Source organism: Mustela lutreola, chromosome X, assembly GCF_030435805.1.
Source record: "Mustela lutreola isolate mMusLut2 chromosome X, mMusLut2.pri, whole genome shotgun sequence".
Taxonomy (NCBI): domain Eukaryota; kingdom Metazoa; phylum Chordata; class Mammalia; order Carnivora; family Mustelidae; genus Mustela; species Mustela lutreola.
In genome coordinates this window covers 28,230,442-28,253,468 of record NC_081308.1, presented here as the reverse complement: position 1 = coordinate 28,253,468, position 23,027 = coordinate 28,230,442, and the positions used below count along the sequence as shown (strand labels likewise).

Sequence of the window (23,027 nt, the reverse complement as noted above, 5' to 3'; positions counted from 1 at the left end):
CTATGGGGATAGCTCTCTCAGGGTACTTATGTTCTGTGCAAGATAGTAGAGTTGGGTGATTTTGACTTAGGATGACATATTTCTGCCTGTTCTCTACAAACAAATGAAGAGTACATCACTTGATGAAAATATTACACCACATGCTGCCGTCTGTCTTTTAATCTTATTAAGTCCTTACTTAATAGTAGAAGAAATTTATAATAATAAAGCTTTCAAGTTGGAGCATTTATCAGAAGAGCACAGTTAGGTTGGTGCTGACAGTTCAGTGGGATAAGACCCAGTGTTGGGAGGGACTAGAAATTCAAAGCAGACATGTCAGAGGAAAGCCATCTAAAGGATGGATCTTTTCCTAGGCACGATCATGCAGTCTTCCAAGTAGCTTCTGGTTCTTCAACCCTGTATTTTGTTTCCTTTGCAGAACGCTGTTTGTTAAGGTCCAGTGTTTGCTTGCTCTCTTTGGGGGTGTACAGAAGATTCCTCTCTGAATATTTCTCCAATATCTTTGCTCTGCTTAACTGTATCATCAGTTTGTCTCTGTCCCTTACTTCACAGAAAACCCTCTCGAGTGCAGTCTTCCTTAGGGTTTTTGAAGCCCAGCCACTTACCATGAGTGTATTTAACCCAAAGAAAAATTCATGCATATTTTACTACTTGCTAAAATTCTGACCATTGACAATTTCCCTAATATTAAAGCAGCAGAAGTTGTCCCAAAAGTTCTCTCCTGTCACTTGGTAGTACTGCTTCCATAGTTTGGGAATCCCTTCTGACATACAGCCAGGTTTAGAGGTCAGTATTCCATCCTGGAAACTACCCTACCCTCTCCAGGTGATTCTTCCAAAGTCTCCACTACTTGGCTTGAGGGGAGAAGGTACAAATGTCCATAGTGCTCTACTTAGTCCACAGGAATCTTTTCTCATTAGTTTTCTCCATCAGTCTCCCTGCTTCTTCTACACCTTTGAGCTAGGTAGTGGACTGAGGGTGGTGGGAATGGAAAACCAGTCTCCTATTAGCAGTGCCTTCAGAGGTAGCCTGGATCTTCTCTTTAGAATCATGGCCACTTTGTCTCTGTTGTTCTCAGCTTCATGGTTTCTAATGAAACATGGAAGCAAATACTTCATATTTTACTTCTCCTAAGATGGTGTCTTGCTACTGAAACCATGGTCTTTTGGAAATAGAAGCTTAATTTATAGAAGTCATCAGACTGTTAGAAATTTCAGATGTGTGAATGAGGCATTTCTCTTTAAATTTTACCTTCTTTTTCCACTGATTTTCATACTGATTACTTTGCTGCTCTTTAGATCTTCAGAAGTATTTCATTCCCATCTCTTGGGAAGACATGTTTCCTTTAATGCCATCGCAAAAATCTGTAATAATACCATAATGCCAATAATGTGCATATGTAAGGGAATGAAAATATGAAGTGAGGAGAGTTACATATGGATGAAAATTAGTAGTGTTTAAATATAACATGAAGAGATGATGTATTAATTCATTCCTTATAATAATCCAGAAAAGCTTTAATAAAATATTAATTTGAAGTAGATTTCAACTGCCATTAAAGAATTGGGGTATGTATTTGTGAGACGTTAAAATGCAGACTGGCTCTTATATGTGCCTGCTGTTGATGTCTCTGATAATGCAAGTGGACATTTCTAGCATTTTAAATATTTCATTTGCTTGATTGTATAATATATTAGAACAGTCTGCAGAGATACTAATTGTATAACACCCAATTTTTTTTATTGTTCAGCATTTGGAAGCTCCTGAAGACAAGTCATTTGGCCGTTCATTAATGGAGGCTGAAGTAAACCTGGACAGTTACCAAACAGCTTTAGAAGAAGTACTCTCATGGCTTCTTTCAGCTGAGGACACATTGCAAGCCCAAGGAGAGATTTCTAATGATGTAGAAGAAGTGAAAGAACAGTTTCATACTCATGAGGTAAAGCAAAATATTGATTTATGAAACAAAGCTCATGACTTGTCATAATGGCAAGTCTCTCTTGTTATCTCAATTACTCTATGAAATCCTTGTGTTTTGGTAATTCGGTTTTTATTTTGAGATGAAAACAAATAAGTATTTATGGGCATGGGATTCCATCAGCCAGCATTTGAAGTTCTGCCTTGAAGAATGACACTTGAAGTTGCTGAGATCTGATTTTTGCCAGTGACTTATGCCAGGTATACGAGAGCCTAGCTCACTTTTCTTGGGTCAAAGCAGTGCTAAGATATAACTTACACTCCAGAGTACCCGTGTGGTATCAGGCCAGGCCGTACTACGCATGATGGGAGACTTTTCCTGAAATGACATACTCATTTGCTTTCCGCCCCTTTCCTATCCTGTTTTCTGCTACTTGGGCTCTTTTGTGGGTCTCCCCAGGAGATTTGACTTAGTAAATCACTTCTGCTTCTCTGCAGAAGTTGACCTAAGTTAATAATTGCACTTAATTCATATTAAAAACAGTATTGGGGAGCACCTGGGTGACTCAGTGAGCTAAGCGGCTGCCTTCGGCTCAAGTCATGATCCCAGGGTTCTGGGATAGAGTCCCACATAAGGCTCCTTGTTCAGCGGGCAGCCTGCTTCTCCTCCCTTTGCCTGCCACTCTGCCTGCTTGTTTTCTCTCTCTGTCAAATAAATAAAATCTTTAAAAAAACAGTATTGGGTTGTGTTAAATTAAAAAAATGAAATCCTTTTACTGAGAATATAATTTAAATGGGCTACAAACTTAAAATTGCAAAAAAAAAAAAATAATAACATTCAAAACTGTAAGGATTGATCTAAAGTATCAACTTTTGTCACCTTCTTTCCCTGTCAGGGGTTCATGATGGATTTAACATCCCATCAGGGACGGGTTGGTAATGTTCTACAACTGGGAAGTCAACTGATTGGAACAAGGAAATTATCAGAAGATGAAGAAAGCGAAGTACAAGAACAAATGAATCTCCTAAATTCAAGATGGGAATGCCTCAGGGTAGCTAGCATGGAAAAACAAAGCAAGTAAGTCTGTGTTTTTAATTCCTAAAAATAGCAAGTTTTGGAATTTTACTATTATTTAGATGCAGTTTCTCATTTCAGTAGGGATTCTCAGTTGGCTTCTCAGGCATATAGCTCTTTTTTTAAGGAATGTTTTGGTTGGATTTTTGTGTCCATTTCATTTTCTTTTTCACTTTTGTAATTAATGTGGAAATGTTGGGTAGAAAGACCATTATCTACAGAACTCTGCTTTAAAACTTGCCAAAACTGGTGTCATAGATAACATTTCTCCAAAATTTAAAATGTGACTCTGGAAGGCATGGAAGTATAAACGGGAAGCCATGCACATAAAATCACCTATTAGGTACAGTTGATAGGATACTTCTCTTCTGAAGGAAAAGATCTCAAAATATTAAATAGTTTCTCATATGTTTAAGGAAATCCTCTTGAAAAAAATGGTTTTTCATCCGTGTTCAGAAATCCTTATGCAACTACTGTATGGTTGTGAATTATCTTAAGAATATATATTGGCTTTATCAAAAAAGAATTTTTGAGACATTTCTGGAAATGGTGTGTTTCTTCTGAAGGTAACAAGTAGATCTCATCATTCTGGATGTGTTGCTTTGATTTATATAGTTAGGTGTGTGTATTCATGTAGAGCCTATCGAGACAAGATAGATTTATTTTTAAATGAAAAGAAATGAAGTGCCAACCGTGGATTTGAATACATTAAGCTAAAGGAATTGTCCAAGTGCCTTAAGTTTACTTAGCTATTATTTATGAAGATTAAAAGCTTTAAAATAGGACCAAAGAAACTCATTAGATATGCTGGGAAGATTGCTATTTCGGTACTAAATTATAACGTGACAATACAAGGGGGAAAACACATTTTTAAACTCATGTCTTTTGAAAGAAAAAATAAAGCCTATATAGGATAGAATTTTCACAAATATTGGTATTCTGAATCAGGAGATACTAGTCTATACATCCTGACATTTTCCCTGCTGTGATCATTTTTATGATGGCAGCAAACCCTGGAAGTGAGAGTTTAGACCAGCTGTATTAGAATGCGCAAATCAGCCCTGTACCCATGCCCAAGGGTCGACTGATTCATTACACCCACATATCATCATAAATTATAAGATATAGAACCTCCTACTTGTGGTCACATCCCAAACTTCTTCAGGTTATAGCTTCTATTTTTACTAAGCTGTGCAACTTAAACAAAGCAACTTCAGACAAAATTTGCTTGTCTTTAAAATCCCACAGGGAAACCACTGTCATCTTCCTACCTTCTCTTTTTCCATTCCCTTCTGCAGGCTAATTACAGCTGTTGTTCCTCAATCCCTGTTTTTAAATAAGACTGACAATATGGCATCAAGTGTCCGTACCAATTAGTTAATGAATTGCAGTTTGAGACTGAGTTACAATGAAAAGTGAATTCAACCTAAAATTAAATGTTTTAAAAAACAGTTTAATAAAAAATAAAAAAAAAAAAAAACATCTTGAAGGGATATCTACCATTAGATGATAGATGACAGCATAGATACACATACATGGACAATAGGACACACAACCATATTTATACACATGCACACACACATGTGTATGTATATATACATACATACACACATGCATATATGTGTCTACATGTGTGTGTGCATGTAATTTCCTCACCCCCTTCCTGCTGAAGGATGGAAAAGCTAAAATGGCGGCATCAGTCCTTAGTTAAGCTTGACATTCAAAACGAGTTTGTCTTGAGGGAAGATATGGGTACTTTGGTTTTAAACACTTTGGTTTGTGTTTAAGCTTTTGGAATGATTATTAGGGAGGTAAGGGCATCCTCTTAGTTGGCATAGTTTTTGCTAAAACACAAATTTGAAAATGAGAAACTAATAGGGAGCCACTTGTTGCACATAGTCTTTTCTGGACAATTTGTTGAAATAACCATACACAAAGTATTGTTTCCCAAAGCAAATTCAGAAATCTTTTGTGAGTTTATAAAAGTAACTCTCTTCCATACCACTTTCACTAACTTTGTGTGTCTTCATGCATAAACCCTATTAAATTCTAAATGAGATAAGCCATTACACAAACTATGCTGGACCTGATTCTTAATAGATTTTTTTGGAGGAACCAAAGAGCTAATTATGACAATCAAATGTTGTCAGTATTTTTAAAAAATAATCATTTCATGCTTTTACAAATTGTTACCTGTTCACTTTCTATTATCACGACTATATTGATGACTAGCTTCATATGGAACATCACCTGCTGTTTCCAAAGCTATGTAGGAAGGCATGGCAAATTGCTAGTAAACAAAAATGGATCAGTCTACATTTTTTCATCTCCTTTGCAAAAACAGAGTGTGGCTAGACCCCATCGGAAGCCATCATCTCTGCCTAAGCCTAGCTTTAGTGATGAGTGGAATGATAATTAAGGTTTAGGCATATGAGATATAACTGAAGCCATGCTAGAATTTATTTTTTTAATCAGAGGGAGAGTGAGCACAAGCAGAAGGAGTGACAGGCAGAGGGACAAGCAGGCTCCCCACTGAGCAAGGAGCCCCATGTGGAACTCAATCCAGGACCTTAGGATCATGACCTGAGCCGAAGGCAGCTGCTTAACCGGGAAAGCCACTCAGGCATCCTTCCGTGCTAGAATTCTTAAGTTGCAATCTCATAGCAAAAGTAAATAAAAAAAACTAGCTGGGAATACAGATAAGCTTATAACTAAAATCTGTGACTATTTACATTTGACAATTATATATATTACCTACCAACATATCTGCCAGCAATAATAAAATCATATTTGATATATATGCATTGATATATATATACACATCAATTCATTTATGTATATATATTTAATTAATATATATATTAAATAGGTATATTTATATATATGTGAAACTCTACACATACACATAAATATGTGCAAGTATTAATACACATTAATGGATTGCTTCAAGATATCAGATACATTTGCAGGCACTAGGGATATAGTATTTAGTCATAAGAGATTAAGTTGCAGATCTCCTGGAGCTATGGGGAGGTTGTCATAAAAAAGAACACAAGAGGAAGAAAGGAAGAAGAAGCATCTCTCTGTCACAGTACCTTTTAATTTCTTTAGAAAACTTATTCCTATCTGATATTAGCCTTTGTGATCCAAGAATATTATTTCCAGGGTGTTGCCATTTAATTTGGATTTGAATGACAAGAAAGAATGACCATTTGTAGGTGAGGAGAGTAACATTTCGGGCAGAAGGAACAGCCAATGCTAAGGCCCTAAAAGAGAAACAACTAGCTGGTTAGAGGAAGTGAAAGGTCAAGGTGAATGGGGAGATGCATGTGGAAAGGTTACATGGCCAACGTATAAAATGGGATTAAAAGAAGGATAAAGGTCATCTCTTACATGGCAGTGTTCGTCAGGGTAAGAGATAACGGCTTTGGGCTTTAGCATAAATGCAAGAAAAAGCCATCAGAAGGTTTTGTTTTTTTTTTTAAGAGATATATTATTGATTGATTGATTGATTTGAGTGAGCACAAGTGGGAGTGGCAGAGGCAGAGGGAGAAAGACTCCCAAGCAGGCTCTGTACTGAGTGCAGAGCCCAACATGGGGCTCAGTCCCACCACCATGAGATCATGACCTGAGCTGAAACGAAGAGTTGGGCACTTAACCGACTGTGCCACCCAGGTGCCCTCTCACCAGAATGTTTTAAGTAGGGGGGAGACAGGCAAAAAATATCAATAATGACACTAGAAGAAGAGAAGACAATTATAAGGTCAGTGCAGTGACCCAGAAAAGAGATGCCAGGTCTTTAACATTGGAGTATATTCTGTTTTCTTAGCCCAAGAGTTAAATTTATAGACTATTCCTGTTCTATTTATTTCAGTTTCTTTTTTTGCCTTTTTAACAATCAGGATCCTTTTGCCTTATAAATAGATTCCTTGCCTCATGCACATAGATGTTAGCTATACACAGGTTACATCTGGGAAATACTATTTATCCCACAAACCATTAACAATTATCAAACAAAACAAGAAATTTAAACAATCTATAGTGACGTAACAAAATGCTCCTATTTATACTTTACTCCACTTTGTCTCATGGATATGGTCTTACTTTCTTAAACATCTGTTTATGTGAACTGGTAGCATACTTCCCCTCTGTGATCCTTAGTTACTGAATGATGCAACAGCAGCACTTCTGCTGTGTACCTGGCACACCTCAAAGAGATACTGGGTGAGATAGGGTATGAAAAAGATTGTGAATGCAAAAGAATTATAAAATGCAAAGAACAATCACCATTGTAAATAAGATGGCTAGCCACTTGCTATTTAACTGTACCATTGTGGTTATACTTTGCCTAATATGTATTTTCACTCTTTTTTAAAAATTTATTTTTTATTTATTTCAGCATAACAGTATTCATTATTTTTGCACCACACTCAGTGCTCCATGCAATCTGCACCCTCTCTAATAGCCACCACCTGGTACCCCAACCTCCCACCCCCTGCCCTTTCAAAACCCTCAGATTGTTTTTCACTCTTTATCTCCATCTTGTTCTAATTCCTCATTCGTTTTTTTCCCCAAAGGATATGATTGAGGGTGCTTTCCCTGGGTGTGAGGGAACATGTTTAGGGTGATTGAAATTAGATTTGAAGTTGAAATTTTACAATTGAAACAGTTAGAAATATGCTTTATGTGGTGAAAATATAATGAATAATGTTTTTCTGAAAATAAATAAATTGAAAAAAAAAAGAAATGTCAGTATGAATGGATAAAGATGTAATACACACACACACACACACACACACACACACACACTAGAATATCACTCAGCCAGTAAAAGAATGAAATCTTGCCATTTGTAGTTATGTGGATGAAGATAGAATATATACTGCTAAGTGAAATAAGTCTATCAGAGAAAGACAAATATCATATGATCTCATTCATATGTGGAATTTAAGAAATAAAACATATGAACATATGGGAAGGAGTGGAGAGGGAGAGAAGGAAATAAATCGTAAGAGACTCAATGACAGAGAACAAGTTGAGGGTTGATGGAGGGAGGTAGTTAGAGGATGGGCTAGATGGGTGATGGGTATTATGGAGGGCACTTCTTGTGATGAACACTGGGTGTTGTATGTCAGTGATGAATCACTGAATTCTACTACTGTAAACTAGCTAAAAAATTTTAAAAGTCAGTAAAAAATAACAAACACACAGAGGCTTCTCTCTCGTTTCTTCCTCTTTTTACTCCATTTCCATTTGATTCTTTTCTAATTTTTTTCAACTACAATTCTGATACCTTCATGGATATGAATTGATGACAAAGCTAATATGGTAAAGAAGTTTGTAAAGATATCTCTAGCCACACACTACTTTGACACCAACATGCTGCTATTGGTCCATTAAAAATCTATACAACTAATGAATCGTTTAACACTACACCAAAAACTAATGATGTACTATATGTTGGCTAATTGAACATAATAATAAAAAAAAATCTTTAACAATGTTTATGAAATTGGAATGAAAGAACTAAGTGCCACTGATGCATAATTAATGAAAACAGGACACTGTCTCTTGACCTACTCAAGTTGGAAACCTTAAGGAGAGGAGGTGAAATAATTGTTGTTTTGATGCGTTTTATGCTGCAGAATACCCTTTGGGTGGTGGGAGGTGAGGGAGCGAGAAGAAAAAGACAAAACTTCCTACTGCGGAAGTGCAAGAAGGCAACTGGCACAGGGACAACAGAAAATCTTCTTCTCTATGAATAAACTCATTAATTTGATTGAAAAATGCAACCTGCAGAGAGAAAAAGAGATTTACTGACATTTCTACAAGGACTCATGAAGATAAGCACAGCAAGTTCCATCAACTTCTCTGATAATTGTGGTTAGGACATGCAGGGGGAAAGTAAAGTCTTTGTGATGGTGGGGGAAGAAAATGAAAGTGAGTCAGGAAGGAGGCCATGTGAAGTTCTGTTCTGGTTTCCATCAGCAGGAGGAGAGATATGAATAGTATCTGGGTAACAATACCAGCCATAACATGGCAAATCATTGTGAATCACCATCCACACTTTGGCGAGAAAAATATGTCTAAAAAATCTGGTTCATCTTTTTTCTCCACATGTCTGTTCCAGTCTTGAATTGAGATGACATACATGAGTGATGAATAAAGCGAAGGAGATGCTGAATAAATGGTGGGTGGGTTTTCTTCCAAGTGAAAGAGCTAACGTATTGCATATATGAATATATAAATGAATGAATGACTATTGAACTAATTTGGTCAGGTATTCCAATCCAACAAATGAATTTGTTGCAAAGACTGTTTTAACAACGTATAATCTCAAATCCCTACATGTGATTTTATATCACTGTTTTGTTAATTCATTTTTAAATTCTTCTAGTGATGTTAAAATGAGAATTTCTTAGAGATCCAGGTGGTTCAAGGACCAACAGGACCAACATTACCTGAGAGCTTATTAAAAATGCAGAATCTCTATCCTCCCTCTGGTCTACAGAATCAGAATCTGCAATTTAGCCAGATTGCAAGTGATTCCTAAGCCCATTACAGTTTGAGCAGCACTGATCTATTTGATACAATTGCAAAATAGTATAAACCCGTACTCCTTCTTTGTAGACCACTGCTTTTAATATTTCTTGTTCCAGTTTTCCTATTAACTGAGGGGCCAAACATTTTAACTACTTTCTTAGAAGCTCCAAAAATGGTTCTGGGTGATGTCTCACTTAATCCTCAAATGTTGATATTATCTCATAGGGGTGACTAATGGAATTGCAAGATTCTCATGAAAGAATGTACAATGAGGAGACAATGTGAGAGTACTGACAATTAATTTCTGGCCTAATAAGCAGCGATAATTAACATATAGTAATTCAGTCACATTCAAATGAATATAACTGGCTGTCACAATTCTTTCTGTAAATGATGTGCAGTTAAAATGTGGAGAGTCCTTGTTCAAATAATAAAAAGTATATGACTTTTACAGTTTAAATTACAAATAGGAAAGCCCAATTTCTAGAATTGATAGAAATAAGAGTAGAGAGTAGGATTTTTTGGAGTGATGCTTTTTCACAAAGATAAACAATGATAATTAGAAAACAAAGTTTAATTATCCATTCATCTCTCTCACCAACAATTCTTATCTACTATATCCCCAGCAGGTTCTGGATACTGGGGAAGTATCAGTGACCAAAGCAGACTAACTCTCTCTATTACGGAGCTTGCATTCTTAGTGGGAGGACACGGTTACAAAATATTTATAACATATCAGATGGTGATAAATGATAAAGGGAACAGAGGCAGGGGGTAGATTTGGAGAGGAAACGGGATGTGTGTGTGTGTGTGTGTGTGATGGTATGGAGGTAGTCTGTGAGGGAAGGCCTTTCTGGTGAGGTAATGTTTAAGGAAAGCCCTGAATGAAGGGAGGGAATAAGCCATGCAGGTATCTGGGACAAAAGCAAACAAATGGAAAAGTCTGGAGGCAGGGGCATGCTGGGCATGTTTCAGAAACAGTGTGCTGGAGTTGACAAAGAGAAGAATGATGTCATTGTGATTTAGGACCAAAAAATGGTTCAAATTACATTAATAAGACTTTTTCAACAGGAACAGATTTTATGGCAATTGACATTTTTATCATCTTAATTCTGATATTTCTGATTGGGAAAGTGTTCATGTTTTTGTATTATACCTCATGTTTGATGGATAATTAAATGATACCAATTATTCATTCAAGAAATATTTATCATGTGTCTAGTATATGCTAGGCTCTATGCCAGATGTTAGATAGTGACATAATTTTTGAATTTGAGAGTAGGCTTCTCTTGCCATATAAATGAATGTGATCTCTGAATGTCAACATTCCCCATTCCTACTAGGAATAATTTAAACTATCTTCTAATCATTGTATTTAATAGTAGTTCTTGGTTTGTGATGACATGTGTGTTTCTTCATCCACTTTGTGAGTATTTAATCAGGAAGATTGAATTGAGGTTTGCCATAATGTATTTGCCACAAAAATCTTTTGCATCCAGCCATGAAGCTTCTTTATTATGTTACAGTGACTCTTGAATTTATGCTTTCAAAATGCAAATGAATTTGCTTGCATTTTGAACTTTAATCTTGCTCTGGATAGTTGAAGAATATCAATAATTAAACTGCTGTTGAGTTATATGGATGGAGGAATAAAATACATCAGGATTTTGAAAACAATAGGGCATTTTTGTTGTACAGAATTCTTTTTAAACACAACACTATTTCTCACATTCCATTCAGTGAACAAATGAATACAAATACACATTTAATTTTGAAGGAGGGTTGAAATTTTATTTTTATTTCTGGTTGTTGGAAGAGGAACTTGGCAGGTGAATTCTTTCAGAAATACTTATTGTTAGGTTATAGACTAAAAACTGTGGCCTCCAAAATCAGGTTGCAGGGGGTAATATAGTAGTAACTTTCAGAATTAGTGGAAAATTTTGAAAAATGTGCATGTCCTGTTCTCCTTACTTTCTCTTCTGGCCCAAGATAGATGTCAACATACGGGAAATGGCAGATGGTGGTGGTGGAGGAAGAGGGGTAAAGGTGGTAGGAAATAGGAAATAATGATGGTGAAAGTTGTATACATCCGGGGTCATTGTTTTTATTGGATTCTCAGTTTTAAACCATCTATATCATAAGGCATTCATTGAGCTTTGATAAATGCCCCAAACCCTGAGAGTTGAAAACTACTAATGTGCCTCCTATGGCCCATTCATTACTGCCATACCAAAAAAGCCGTTACGTATATTTTTGTACGTGCATTACTGAAACTTCAAAAAAAATCAATATTGCTTTACAATTTTAAAACAATGTGGGATTTTCGGTTTGTTATGCTTTGCCTCAAATGTATCATATTTTCTGAGCCTTAGGTTTAATGAAACATTGTAAATATTTATAGTATCTGGTCATTTATTTTACCTTGTCACCATATGTTTGAGGGAAACTAGCTCTCGCTGTATTGTGGTTTCTAGCATTAATGAAAACCTTATGCTAAGAGCATTGGTCTCAATAGTAACAACTATACTTTTCATTTTGGTGCGAACAGAGAAAAAAATTATCCATTAATGACAATCTCTGTAAGATCCCACGAAATGACCTTTTTTCCCTTCTATTTTTATGTCCTGATAATCACTGATAAAAATGAAATGAGGAGTAGATGTAAAAGTCATCTCTAAAAAAATCACATTCATATAGTCAGTATGGCATGATGGTGAAGTAGACCCCAGGGCCAAACTAACGGATTTCCACTCTCCCACCATCCCTCACTTACCCCTTCACCCATGTGTAGCTTTGTGTCCCCATCTGTAAACTGTGGCTAAGATGAGTTCCTGCTTCATTAGGATTAATTATAGCAATAGTTCTGTTGTCTGGCACATGATAAATATAATTTGTTATTCATACATAAAATTATATTTAAATGTCCCAAATTGTGTAAGGTTGGAACTACTATTTTAGTAGGTAATTTACCACATATATAGTACTTTTCATTAATAAATAATTCAGGGAAGACATTTTTATATGTCCTAGACCTGTCTCCATGTCATCCTCTCGGCTCTGGTTCATGTTAATCCTGATAGTCATGCTGCCTCGGCTCAGCTACCCAAACGTTTGCTACTTGCGAACACCCAAGGGCTGAAGTAAAAGTTATGCCTGAGTCCTGAAAACCAACACAATCATTTTCACCCCTGGTTGTTCATTGGAATCACCTGGCTAGACATAAATTCCACTAATTCACATTTCTGTGATAGTTTTAATAAAAACCTGATGTGTAGACGTTACCTTCATTGATCACTTTTGTAATAGATTAAATGAAACAAGAACCCATACAAGAGGGTTAAAATAACTACATATTTAAGTATTCATCAGCATTCCCAGAGCATCTAGTTGTACATAAACAATTCTTAAGCCAACATCAAAACTATGTAATCTAGTCACGACACCGATTTGGCTGAGATTTTCAGGCTAACTGTTGGAATAAGTAAATAAATTAATTTTGTTTTTTATCAGTGTGATTTTAGTTACTAAATGACCTGCATTTGGAAGTAAAAAGTGTATTCAAAATTAGTTTCTCTAGTTTATACTGTCAGCCCTCCCTTAAATCAAATATATAGGTTTTATTGACAACTTAAATCATGTGATTGTATTTTGCATGTATAACATGCTAATTGAACATCACTGGGGATTCTTTTGTAATCTATAAATTCACATTAATATTTCACCTCTTTTCATTTGTTGTGTTTCTTATTGGAGAATTACATATAAGCAAGTAATTATGAAGTCTAGGAAATGAGGCCTGAGAACCGATCTTAATAATTTTTCATTGTAAGTCCCTAGCATTTGTGAAGTCTGTACTTTTACACATTTATTAGTATAGCATCTAGCATATGATTATGTTTTTATAAGTATTTTTATACATATTATAATGTATTTCCATAAAGCTCAAGAAACACAATTTAGGCTATCAAATACAGGCTGAAATTAATGAAAACATGTACCATTTTGACATTTATAAATTTGTGTAGAAAACCAGAATTTCGGAAAATGCTATTCATATTTATTGCTAAATTCCTTAACTCGGGATATCTGTCCTTATAAATGTTATGGATAAAGACTGACAAGTAAGCAATCCTTCCTCTTGTCAATCTCGTTGTCTGTTGGTTTAGACCAATGCTGTCCAATCTTGCAGTCACTAGCTGCATGTAGTTATTTAGTTGTAAATTTAAGTTATTATAATTACGTATGGGTAAAAATCCAGTTTCTCATTTACACTAGCCGTATTCCAAGTGCACAGTAGCCCCACATAGCTAGTGGCTATTGTATTGGATAATGCAGATATATAATATTTACATCATTGTAAAGATCTATTAGACAGTGCTGGTTAGAGGACCTCTGTAAAGCAGACTCTGTGTTTGCAATGATTTCCTTCATGTTCATAGAGACATGTTCCCACAGCAAGGTATGAGGTGAGAGGTAGATCATCAGTAAAATTGCTGGAATTATTTGGAAAATGGTATTCCCTCAGATGCTTTTTACTGCAGCTAACAACCCGAATCCAAGTAGCTTATACCATCGCTTCTTAAAGCATGTTCCTTGGACCAACAGCATTGGCACGCCCTGGGCATTTGTTAAGCCCCTCCCCAGACAGATTGTAGGACATATTCTCCACATGATTTATATGCATATTAGAGTTTGGGAAGCACTGGTTAAAACCATAAGGATGTCTTTATCTTGTATTACGATACAACCCCATGTGAGATAGCTATAGGTTAAGTCTATGACCCTGTGGTGCCATCAAAATCCCAGGTTCTTTCATTTTTTTATTGGAATCTAATAATCATGTTATATGAGTTTCAGGTATAGATTAAATGATTCAACAATTCTCTACATATCTCAGTGCTCATCACTTAATCATTTATGATTAAATGATTCCTCACCTATTTCACCCACCCCCTCACCCAACACCTCTGGAAGCCAGTGGATTTGATTTCTGTATTTAAGAGTCTGGTTTTTGTTTGTCTCTTTTTTTTTCCCTTTGTTCATTTTTTGTGTGTCTTAAGTCAACATATGGCTGAAATCACGTGGTATTTGTCTTTCTCTGACGGGCTTATTTCATTTAGTACCATACCCTCTAGGTCCTTTGAATTTATTGGTTTTGCAAGCTTCCCTCTGTCTTCAGCCAGTTGTACAGTTGGAACTTGGCTGCAGCATTTCCCAGTGTCATATCCTGACATGCTTCTGGCTCTGCATTTTGTCAGGACTGTCTCCTGTCTAGCACTCGCTTATTCCACTTCCGCTGTTCTCCTCTCTCTGCTGCCAATCATGGATTTATGCTTCCCTTTCCTTTGGCTTTTACAGCCCTTTCGAAGTGACCACTTGAAAAACATAAAATGAAACCAAGAAAAATGCAAATTCTTCTCTTGCCTACGGATGATAGATTTTTCTTTTATGAATTTGACAAATTTTCCTAATTGATTTGCATCTTTGAAATGTTGGTTGGAAATATAGAATTTGTTTCTTTCATTTCAACAGTATTTTTATTGTATTTTATTTTAAAGATTTTATTTATTTATTTTTATTTTTTTAAATTAAAGTTATTTCTTTTCAGCATAACAATATTCATTATTTTAGCACCACACCCAATGCTCCATGCAATCCGTGCCCTCTATAATACCCACCACTTGGTACCCCAACCTCCCACCCCCCGCCACGTCAAAACCCTCAGATTGTTTTTCAGAGTCAGATTTTATTTATTTGTGAGAGAGAGAGCGTGCATGGGAGGGAGCCCACAGAAGGAAGGTGAGAGGAAGAAGCAGACTCCCTGCTGAGCAGGGAGCCTGATGCGGATGCAGGGCTCTATCCCAGGACCCTGGAATCAGGACCTGAGCTGAAGGCAGACACTTAACCGACTAAGCCACTCAGGCACACCTCAATAATATTTTAAATTGAACATTCTCAAAGTGTCATTTTCATGGAATGAAAACTCATATATCGGCAACTTCGTATGACCCAACTGAATACACCCTCTGATCCTTAAAGAAAGAAGATAAGTCAAAGTTAAGAGCATGGATTTGGGTGACAAATAGTTGAGCATTTAGATACTGTCTTAAGTTGTCACTGAGATACCTTAGGCAAATTCTTTAAACTTCCCCAAATCCATTGTCCTCAAAAATAAAGTAACAGTGGTATTATTTACATGAATAGTAATAATGAAGACCAAATGTAATTATTTGGTGTTTTTCAAATACAAGTCAATCATATTCCACCTTCACAACTCCTTCCATGTCTGCATTTTTTACCATTACATATTTAATACTTTTAGTTAAAAGAATTATTTTTACTTAACCTCATCCTAAGCTGTGTGATTTTATATATGCATTAAAATCATATGTAGACTTACTATGTGTGTGCGTGTGTGTGTGTGTACAAACATACACATATACATATTGCATGGCCATATAGATATATGCCAAGCATATTAAAATAATTTCATAAGTTTTCCCTGTGCCACGAAAATCATTCTATGAACCACAAATGGATTGCATATCATCATTTAGGATCCACTGAAATAGTGTATTTTATGCTTCCTAACAAGAGTAATACACATAAAGCATTGAATTCACGTTAGCTAAAATAGTTAAAAATTCATTTTAAATGAATTATCCCAAGGGTTAGTAATCACCCCCAACTTTCTACAGTTACCCCTTCTTATGCCACATTTAGAAAAGGGGCATTTGTATTGTGCAGTTTGCTAAACAGACCTGGGGATAGTGGTGCCTCCTCATGGTTGCTTCTTCCATTGCTCAGGCGTTGCCACGAGCCACTCTTCATTTCCCTGCTACTCACTCTGAGTAACTCGGGCCTGTAATTCACCTACATATATCAATGCTATCTCTTTGCAGGCCTTAGTGAGCTAAGGAAGCACAGCACCTTTTACTACCTGTTAACTCCTTTCGTAAATCACCTACACAGAAAGTTGAAAGTAAATGCTGACTAGACATTACTGAGTCATTAGAGTAAAGTAACAACATTAGAAAAGCAAAACAATTTTTGAATGTTAAAAATAATTGTTCTTAAAGTTCAAAGGAAAGCCATACAAAGTTGAGCTCTTCACACGTGTTCCCCCCACGTGGACACCCTAATCAATAGGAGTTCCCAGCAGAGATATGGAAGTCAGTGAATATTTGTTGAACAAAATGTCTAAAAGTTAAGAAAGGAAGTAAATAATATTTTAAAATGAAATTCCTTATTAATTCTAACAAACATGTGTTATACTTGAAACATTTCTTCAAGTTTAAATAACAATGTGGGATTCTTCAGCTTTGGAAAGGTGAGATTTTTAGCTTACGGTAGTGACAAACTGGACAGAAAAACAAAAACAAGGAATGATACTGTAGCTAATTCTCATGAAATCTTATTAGCATCAGATCAGTCCCCACAGGGTAGACTGAACCAATCAAGTGAATGATTTATGAACCTTGCAGTGTGTTCTTTTTCTGAGGGGCTTAAGCAAATTTGAATTTTTGCTTTCACTTAAATGGATGATTTTCATCCATGTTGCTTCCCATAAAAAGAAGATGTCTACTATTTTTGTTTGATAAATTAAACCTCATCCCAATGGGCTTTTGATTGCAGGGTGCCTCAGGGAACATCTGTCCGTGAAAAGTAAAAGGCCAGTAAATGGTACAGTCCAGATTATATTGAACACTCAATTATGTGTGTATCACGTGTATTTAAATGTGCTGACTAATGAAAATTTCTGGTGAAGATCGTATAAATCAGAATAGTAAATTCCTAATTCCAGTTTTGTCTTCCTTCTCAGCATGCATTATACTATGAGTTCCAAAAATGCTTCCAACATGTCTTCCTAAAGAATATTTACCTCAAAATAGGTATTAACACTTCTCATTTGAATCTCAAATTTTTGTTGAATGGATGAAGTAACCTCAAGTTTAATTTTCATCTTTATCATGAAGTTGTGTGATTGAGAGGCAAGATATTGTCCCATGTCCCTGATGCTGGAAATATAAGTGAGAAGATTTAAGAAGTTGGATTTAGGGGGCGCCTGGGTGGCTCAGTTGTTAAGTGTCTGCCTTCAGCTCAGGTCATGATCCCAGGGTCCTGGGATTGAGCCCCATATCAGGCTCCCTGCTCAGGGGGAAGCCTGCTTCTCCCTCTCCCACTCCCCCTGCTTGAGTTCCCTCTCTCTCTGTGTCTCTCTCTGTCAAATAAATAAATAAAATATTTTTTTAAAAAGTTGGATTTAGGGCATATAACCAGGCTTTAAATTCATTATCCAGTGCACTGTTGTTTACATCTTTGTAAACAATACATCTCTTTCACTTATCTATTTCTGTATAACGAATGACTCCAAAATGTTGTGGCTTAACACAGTAATTTTTAATTACATCATGTCTCTATAAATCAGAAATTTGGGTAGGACTCCTATTCTTTGATTCTACAGTTGTAATTCTACCATTGTAATATGGCTGAGGTCACTCTTTGAGCTGCATTCAGCAGGAAGCTCAAATTTTAAGATAGCATTTTCTCCTCTAGAATCACGCTCAACATGGTCTCTCATTATTCTGTAGTGTAACCTGGTCTTACAGCATGGCAGCTAGGTTCTGAGAGAGAATATAAATGCTTTCTTTTTCTCTTACAGCATTTATACTTGGGACTCCTAGTGTTACTTCTGCCATATTCTACTGATCAAGTCAAATTAGAAGTCTGTTCCATATTCGTGAGGATGGGACATAGACTCTTGGGAAGAGTGACCACATATTAGTGGCCATCTTTAATCACCATACATATTAAAGTAACAGAGATGTCAATGAACAGTTGCCAGGATATGCTATTAGTTCAGTTATCAGAGATGGGTGACACTTTACTTAACACGTTCACATTTAATTAGCTATGTGAAACTTCCTAAAAATTGGGATGTGTAAACCATAATAAGTCAGAGAAAGAATAACTTCAGAGGTCATTGATCATGGGCTTGGCTTCCCTTATTTCTTAATGTTTAATAGATGCCAAAGAATGTGAGCATGTCATAAATTACATAAATGTCAACAGTTTTGTCTTGCAGGTTTAATAATAGTAAGTAAAGTTGTTTTGATAGAGGTAATAATAGACATCTTTCAAATTTTCAGTTTACATAAAGTTCTAATGGATCTCCAGAATCAGCAACTCAAAGAGTTAAATGATTGGCTAACCAAAACAGAAGAGAGAACAAGGAAAATGGAGAAAGAGCCCCTTGGACCTGATATTGAAGACCTAAAACGCCAAGTACAACAACATAAGGTTAGTATATTTTATGCTATTTGCTTTCTACTGGGGAATAAATTCCACATACATATGTGTATTACATACATACATACATATATACATATATCATGGTTTATAGATAGGAAAAAATTAAAGCCTCAAGAAGAGTTTGAAAGTCTTTCTTTCCTGATATTTTTGGGAGTGTTTGTTTGTTCAAATAAAGCATACCTTGGCTTTCATGTTTGAAAAAAAAAATCAAATGTATTCCTGGAGGAGAACAGTGCTAGATATGTGATTTTAATAAATCACATAGTTTTGGTTCCTTGGAAGAGGGACTGTGTAGGGATTACTCACAATGCAAATTTAACTAATAAGACAAGAGTTTTTTTTACATTTTTACCTTCAATTCATAGTCTTAGAACAGGCCAATATTGATTAAAATGAACACATGTAACATTGCTTTTCTATAAAATACAGGAATCCATCGTTTATAATATTTCCATCTTTTTTCAGTTTGTTTGTACATTTATGAATTATGCTCTTCGGTTGCCAGAAAGCATTTGTTTCTGTGATTAGGATTTCTACAGGAATATTTCTTTTTTTTCTCTTCAGCATCCATGTTTTTAAATGTTAATTGATATATAACATTGTATAAATTTTAGGTATATAAGTTAATGATTTGAAGTTTGTATACACTGAAAAATGGTCAACAAAATAAGTCTAGTTACCATCTGTCACCATACAGAGTTAGGTACTTTTTAAAAAAAGATTTATTTATTTATTTGACAGACAGAGATCACAAGTAGGCAGAGAGGCAGGCAGACAGAGAAGAGGAAGCAGGCTCCCCAGGACTCTGGGACCATGACCCAAGCTGAAGGCAGAGGCTTTAACTCACTGAGCCACCCAGGCACCCCTAAGGCACTTCTTCTTCTTTTTTTTTTTTAATCTTGTGATAAGAACTTTTAAGATTGACTCTCCTGGCAACTTACAAATATACACTACAGTATTATAGACTGTACTACTGTGCTGTATGTTACATCCAGATGACTTGCTGTTTTCTAACTGGAAGAAAACAGTAAATACTTCGTGACTTACTTCAACCACCTGGCCTACCCCCTAACCTCCCTCCCCTCTGGCACCCACCATCAATTCTCTGCATCTGTAAGTTCTGTTTTGTTCATTTATTTGTTTCTTTGAGTAAATACCCAGAAATGGAATTGCTGGATCATATAGTAGTTCTATTTTTAATTTTTTGAGAAACCTTCAAACTGTTTTCCATAGTGTTTGACCAGTTTACTTTCTTACCAACAGTGCACAGGGTTCTCTTTTTTCCTACATCCTTATGAACATTTCTTATTCTGTATCTTTTTGATAATAAGCATCCTAACAAATGTGAAGTGATAGCTTGTTATGGTTTTGATTTGCATTTCCCTGATGATGAGTGATGCTGAGCATCTTTTCATGTGCCTGTTGGCCATCTGGATGTCTTCTTTGGAAAAATGTCTGTTCAGATTCTCTGCCTATTTTAAAATCTGACTGTGTTCTTGTTGTTGGGTCATATAAGCTCTTTATGTATTTTGGATATTAACCCCTTATTATATATATGATTTACAAATATTTTCTCCCTTTCTGTAGGTCATCTTTTCATTTTGTTGATGGTTTACTTTGCTGTGCAGAAGTTTTTTACTTTGATGTAGTCCCACTTGTTTATTTTTCCTTTTATTACTTTTGCTTTTAGAGACAAAATTAAAAAAAAAAATCACCAAGACTTCTGTCATGGAGCTTACCACCTAGGTATTCTTCTGAGAGTTTTATGGTTTCAGATTGTACATCAAGTCTTAATCTGTTTTGAGTTAATTTTTGTGTATGGTATAAGATAGTAGTACTGTTTCATTCTTTTAAATATGGTTCTGCCATTTTCTCAACACCATTTATTGAAGAGAGTATCCTTTCTTCATTGTATGTTCTTGTTTCTTTGTTGTGAATTAACTGAATACATATTCATGGGTTTATTTCTCGGATTTCTACTATATTCCATTAATGTTGTCTCTGCTTTGTTTATGCCAAAACCATACTGTTTTGATTACTATAGCTTTGTAATATAGTTTGAAGCCTGGGAGAGTCATGCCTCCAGGTTTGTTCTTCTTTGTCATCATTGCTTTGGCTATTTGAGGTCTCTTGTGGCTCCATACAAATTTTAGGATTGTTCTATTTCTGTGAAAAATGCCATTGGAATTTAGATAGGGATAACATTCATTCTATAGATTGCTCTGGGCAATATGGAGGTTTTAATATTAGTTCTTCCAATTCATGAGCATGAAATATCTTTCCATTTACTTGTGTCTTCTTCAGTTTGTTTCATCAGTATCTTAGTAGTTTTTAGTATACAGCTCTTTAACATTCTAGGTTAAACTTATTCCTAGGTACTTTATTCTTTCTGAAGCAGTTGTAAAATGTTTTTTTTTTTAATTTCTCTTTCTGATAGTTTGTTGTAAATGTATACAAATGATTTCTGTATATTGTTTTTGTACCTTGCAATTTAACTGAATTTATTAGTTCAAATAGTTTTTGGTGGTATCTTCAGGATCTTCCATAGATAAAGTCATGTTGCCTGCAAATAATGACAGTAATTTCTGATGTGGAGTTTTGAAGGTGCTTCATTCTTTTTTTTTTTTTTAAGATTTATTTATTTGACAGAGATCACAAGTAGGCAGAGAGGCAAGGGGAAGCAGGCTCCCCACTGATGAGCCTGATGTGGGTCTCGATCCTAGGACCCAGGGATTATGACCTGAGCCAAAGGCAGAGGATTTAACCCACTGAACCACCCAGGTGCCCCTGAAGGTGACTCATTCTAATAACCATCATAAAATTAACTCTGGGTTTTATTGTAGGAACAAGAACTTGCTTAGTCCATAAAGACAGACAGACACACAGACACACAGACACACACACAGACACACACACACACACACACACACACACACACAGAGTTTCCTTCATAATTGGTCCAGGTTAGGCTTGCCAGGTTTAGGAAATAAAAATACAAGAAGCTTAGTTAAATTTAATTTCAGAATAAGCAGCAAATATTGTTTTTAATGCAAGTATGTCCCAAACTACTTATTGTTTTTTTTTAAATTTTTTATTTTTTATAAACATATATTTTTATCCCCAGGGATACAGGTCTGTGAATCACCAGGTTTACACACTTCACAGCACTCACCAAAGCACATACCCTCCCCAATGTCCATAATCCCACCCCCTTCTCCCAAACCCCCTCCCCCCAGCAACCCTCAGTTTGTTTTGTGAGATTAAGAGTCACTTATGATTTGTCTCCCTCCCAATTCCATCTTGTTTCATTGATTCTTCTTCTACCCACTTAAGCCCCCATGTTGCATCACCACTTCCTCATATCAGGGAGATCATATGATAGTTGTCTTTCTCTGCTTGACTTATTTTGCTAAGCATGATACGCTCTAGTTCCATCCATGTTGTCGCAAATGTCAAGATTTCATTACTTTTGATGGCTGCATAGTATTCCTCAAAATGCCCTATGACCCAGCAATTGCAATACTGGATATTTACCCTAAAGATACAAACGTAGTGATCCAAAGGGGCACGTGCACCTGAATGTTTATAGCAGCAATGTCCACAATAGCCAAACTATGGAAAGAACCTAGATGTCCATCAACAGATGAATGGATAAAGAAGATGTGGTATATATACACAAACTACTTATTGTTTATATGAAATTCAGATCTTTGTTGGCATCCTCAATTTGATCTGACAACTATATTTAGATTCTGTGGTTCCTGGATTTGTGGCTTTGAAAGGGAATATTTGTTTCCTCAACTCATTTTTCCCAAATCTGCATCTCACTCAACTTAATTCTCTTTTTATAACATTTTGTCAGAGCTAGTTTCATACTCTGTGTGGATGCAAGATACTGTTATTTCCTAAGTCCTGGAGTTCTTTTCTTTTTTAATGAGCTTCTGTTCATAGGATTGGCCCTTCCTTTTGCTGCCCCCACAGCTGTCCTTTAGCCATAGTAGTTTACAGTCAAGCAGTTTAGGGAGAGCACTAGCTATAGTCATCTCTATCCATTGCACTAATGGGGAAAAATAAAATGTCAACTGTATTCTAATTTTCATGTGAAAATTATGATGCAAAGATGCTAATTTGATCTTGTAGATTTTTATATTTTTTTAAGATTTTAAAAAAATTTTTTTCA

At 35.8% G+C, this 23,027-nt stretch overlaps 1 protein-coding gene across 7 annotated transcripts in view; it reads left to right on the top strand.

Annotated features, from left to right (window-relative positions):
* The window catches only part of DMD (dystrophin), a 2,248,143-nt gene that overhangs the window by 700,874 nt on the left and 1,524,242 nt on the right, over nt 1-23,027 (top strand). For all 7 annotated transcript variants that reach the window (XM_059157899.1, XM_059157902.1, XM_059157904.1 and 4 more), the window contains exons 10-12: nt 1,751-1,939; nt 2,814-2,995; nt 18,685-18,835. In XM_059157899.1, coding sequence (XP_059013882.1) covers nt 1,751-1,939; nt 2,814-2,995; nt 18,685-18,835 — 522 coding nt within the window. The remainder of the gene's footprint in view (nt 1-1,750; nt 1,940-2,813; nt 2,996-18,684; nt 18,836-23,027) is intronic.